The sequence below is a fragment of the Gavialis gangeticus genome, unplaced genomic scaffold (assembly GCF_001723915.1).
Source record: "Gavialis gangeticus isolate Ggan-Ray unplaced genomic scaffold, GavGan_comp1, whole genome shotgun sequence".
Lineage (NCBI taxonomy): Eukaryota > Metazoa > Chordata > Crocodylia > Gavialidae > Gavialis > Gavialis gangeticus.
Window position 1 is genome coordinate 10,719,125 of NW_017729008.1, and position 3,348 is coordinate 10,722,472.

The 3,348-nt window shown below is 43.8% G+C and overlaps 1 protein-coding gene across 1 annotated transcript in view; it reads left to right on the plus strand.

The window, feature by feature from the left end:
• The window catches only part of CELSR1 (cadherin EGF LAG seven-pass G-type receptor 1), a 321,619-nt gene that overhangs the window by 295,354 nt on the left and 22,917 nt on the right, over window positions 1–3,348 (plus strand). Inside the window, exon 26 of the mRNA XM_019509377.1 lies at window positions 2,438–2,550. Within this exon, the coding sequence (XP_019364922.1) occupies window positions 2,438–2,550 (113 nt within the window). The remainder of the gene's footprint in view (window positions 1–2,437; window positions 2,551–3,348) is intronic.

Below are 3,348 nucleotides of genomic sequence, written 5' to 3' on the forward strand. Positions count from 1 at the left end.
GAATCTTTCAGACAAATGAAACATTTTAACTGACATTTTTGCCACCAGATTTACTGCAAACAATAGGTAATGTGATGACTCAAAATAGGGACAAGGTTCATGAACAGCCACCATGAGTCATGTTTGATTTCACGGGGTGTCAGAACTCCGAAGTGTGAAAATGTGTTCCTTGGGAAACGCATCATCCTGCATGCGTGACTGGCGGGGAGGTATGAGGCTGATCCCACGTGTTCCCTTAGCACTGCAGGCCACTGTGTCTAGTCACCAAATCGACATTAGTCCCTGTTAGCCTGATTTTACATTTCATAGCAGTCTAATTTTCACTCCTTTTGCTCAGGGTGTGTAGAAGCTAGGATTTAATTATACATTGGGCTATTCATTTCCTCTGGTTTACTCGTGATTAGAACTTCATAATTCTGCCCCTCTATCCAGCTTATTGATTTTGAGGACTCTGGAACACAGTGAAATACCTCATGTAGTTGCATATATTGTAGCAAATGCATATTTTGTTTTTGGTATATGGTAGGAAAATTGCTGGCTCATTCTGGTGCCTCTAAACAGATTTCAGTTAACTAGCATTACCCCCTACACAAGTAAACCTGAATCATTGTAATTTAGAGATCTTGGGAGCTGTGTAATAGATTTTTAAAGTACACATTGGTTGTTTGAGGCTCCAAGTATAAGTGAACCAAATCCAAGAGTGGGTCAGTGGTTTAAAAATAATCTAATACTATCCTGTTCTAAATGAGGGGGTTTACAGCATTTACCTGTTAGGATTTTATAGTGCTGATCTGTTGTTAATCTCACACACATTTAGCTGAGCACCTGCATCTCTGTAGCAACAGTCATTGCAAAAAAGAATCAAGTACATGACAGCTGCTTTGTATCATTGTAAACCCAGGCAGTTTTCTCACAAGGGAGCAGATCTCACCCTAACCTCCAAGGTTGTGGAAAGTCCCCAGAGGTCTGCTGTGCATGTAGATGAACATAACTATGCTCGGAGAAGGGGGCAGACCTAACTGGTTCTGTCCTGGTTTCCTTAAATATTTTGGCAACCCTTGTTGGGGCAGTTGAGAATAATTGAATTGAACTGAGAACTATTAAGATTCCTTGCCACCTATATGAAATTCCCAGGCCCAATTCCACCCTTGGATAAAGTACTCTTTAAATTACCATTGACTTCAATAAAAATTAAACCAGGCTGAAGCTAGCCCCTCTTTTATTAGAAGGTTATAGGGTGGGATTTGGAGAGTGAAACAACTTTTACTGTCTGCCAATTATTTTTAGAGCCAGATGTTTGGGCAAATCATGGTTAAGGTCTCACTAATGGGGAACTTGAGTCCTAGAAAATGGCTGGTGTCTGCAGAATTACTTCTGTATACAAATATTTTATGGTACCTTAATAACTTATGTGTAATTCTTTCTGGAAGGCAACTGCTAAAGTGTGTGGTGCAAGGACCAATCATAGTGAAGGGGGAGAGGGCAGTTCTATCTCATCCCACACTGCACAGAAAATGTATCCCCTAGCCATCCCTTTGCCAGACAGCCACAATTGAATTTTCATAAGTCTGTACCAGATGTGAACATTGGCCCTCAGCCTGGTTTTAAACAAACAGGGTGAAATGGAGCTACCTCTGCCTTGCTCTACCTAATGTCTTTTAAGGCCCCATTTCAGCAAGGTGTTTATAAGCACAAAAGTAGTTCCACTGAAGTGAACAGGACTATCATGTATTGAAATGCTTACAGCCTCTGCAGTTATTGCCTGTGCAATGGGCAGTTGTCCATTTGCCATATGATAGATGACAGATGCCTCGTTGATTGATATGAATTTCTGTATCTTTAATAAAGACAAGCTCTGCAGTGTTCTACATGAAATGTAGTAGTTGAGAATCTCAGCTGTTTCCACATGGACAGATCTCAACATCACATGCTAGCCCACCAATTTGGTGCTGTTATAAGCATCCTGATCAGAGAGGGCAAGGACTGAATGGACACAGAGGCTTCGGTATGCCTAGACTGCAAAACACCCAAATGGTGGCAAACTCTGGTTGGCTAACCCAAGTCTGGGGTAACTCCAGTTAAAATACCAGTACAGATAGGTTAAATTGGAATTGCTCAGGTTGGTAGCTCAAATTCAACCCCAGACTCTCCAGTGTTAACAGTACACCATAGCTAAACTTTGTATTAATCAATAGGCTGCAACCTGTATTGGTCACATTTAATATAAATAGGAATTGGTTTTAAGTTCTGACTTTGAAAACCGGTTAATTCAATTAGGTCTAATTTTCAGTCTCTTGGATGATTTAATAACCACATTGTACCATTATCATTATGCATTGCCCAGATTGATTCTAACCCTATTTGTTCATGTGGCTTGGTACATGTACAAAGCATATCACAATGCTTTCTTGCTGTCTGTTTATCTCTTGTGGTTTAGGACTTGCTGTGGGCCTGGATCCAGAGGGATATGGGAACCCTGATTTCTGCTGGCTCTCTGTTCATGATACCCTTATTTGGAGTTTTGCAGGGCCCATTGTGATTGTTGTAGTAGTAAGTATTGTGGAGCTTGCATCTTGCACTAACTCTTCTGTATTACTACCTCTGTCTTTTTGTTATACCACCAACTAGAAGGGTCTCTTCCAGCCCTAATGTCTATGAAAAATGAAAACGATTTATAAGATGATTTAAACCTGAATTTTTGTATCCGGTTTGGCATCGCTTGTGTGAGAAAGTACAGTTCACATGAGCTAGGGCACTGTTTTTAGTTCCTCACATGAATAATAGTTACATAGTCAGACCCATCATCTTTACTTTTTCCTACCATGCTATTGAGGGTTTCATTTGGGGTGCAGACAGAAGTGACATTTTTTGCTGGATCTGGGCCACGGAAAGTAGGGGTCCACTGATATGGATTTTTGGGGCCGATACCAGCCCAGCAGCTTGAAGAGCTGCGTGCAGCAGGTAAGTCTGGTGTGGTGGAAGGGGAGTGGAGAGGGACAGATCAAGGCCCCCGTGGTGCGGGAGGAGTGGGGCTGGGGCAGGGACTGGGGCAAGCGCTGCCCAGCCAGGGTTGGGCAGGCGCAGGACGGAGCCGTGGCTTATCCAGAGGGGGCAGGGGGGAGGGCAGCTCCTGCCACTGTGTGCTGCTTGTCCAAGAGCTGTTGGTCCAGTGGCTCATTCAGTACTTGTCTGCTTGTCCAGTGGCTCCCATTGCTTGTCCGGGAAGGCATTGGGGGGTGGAGGGGAAGGGGAGGCATGTGCCTCCAGATCTGCATGGGGCAGGGTGGGCTCTTCTCAGCAGGCTGAGGCTGCACAGGGCGGGTGGCAGCGGTGCTGGGAAAGAGGGTT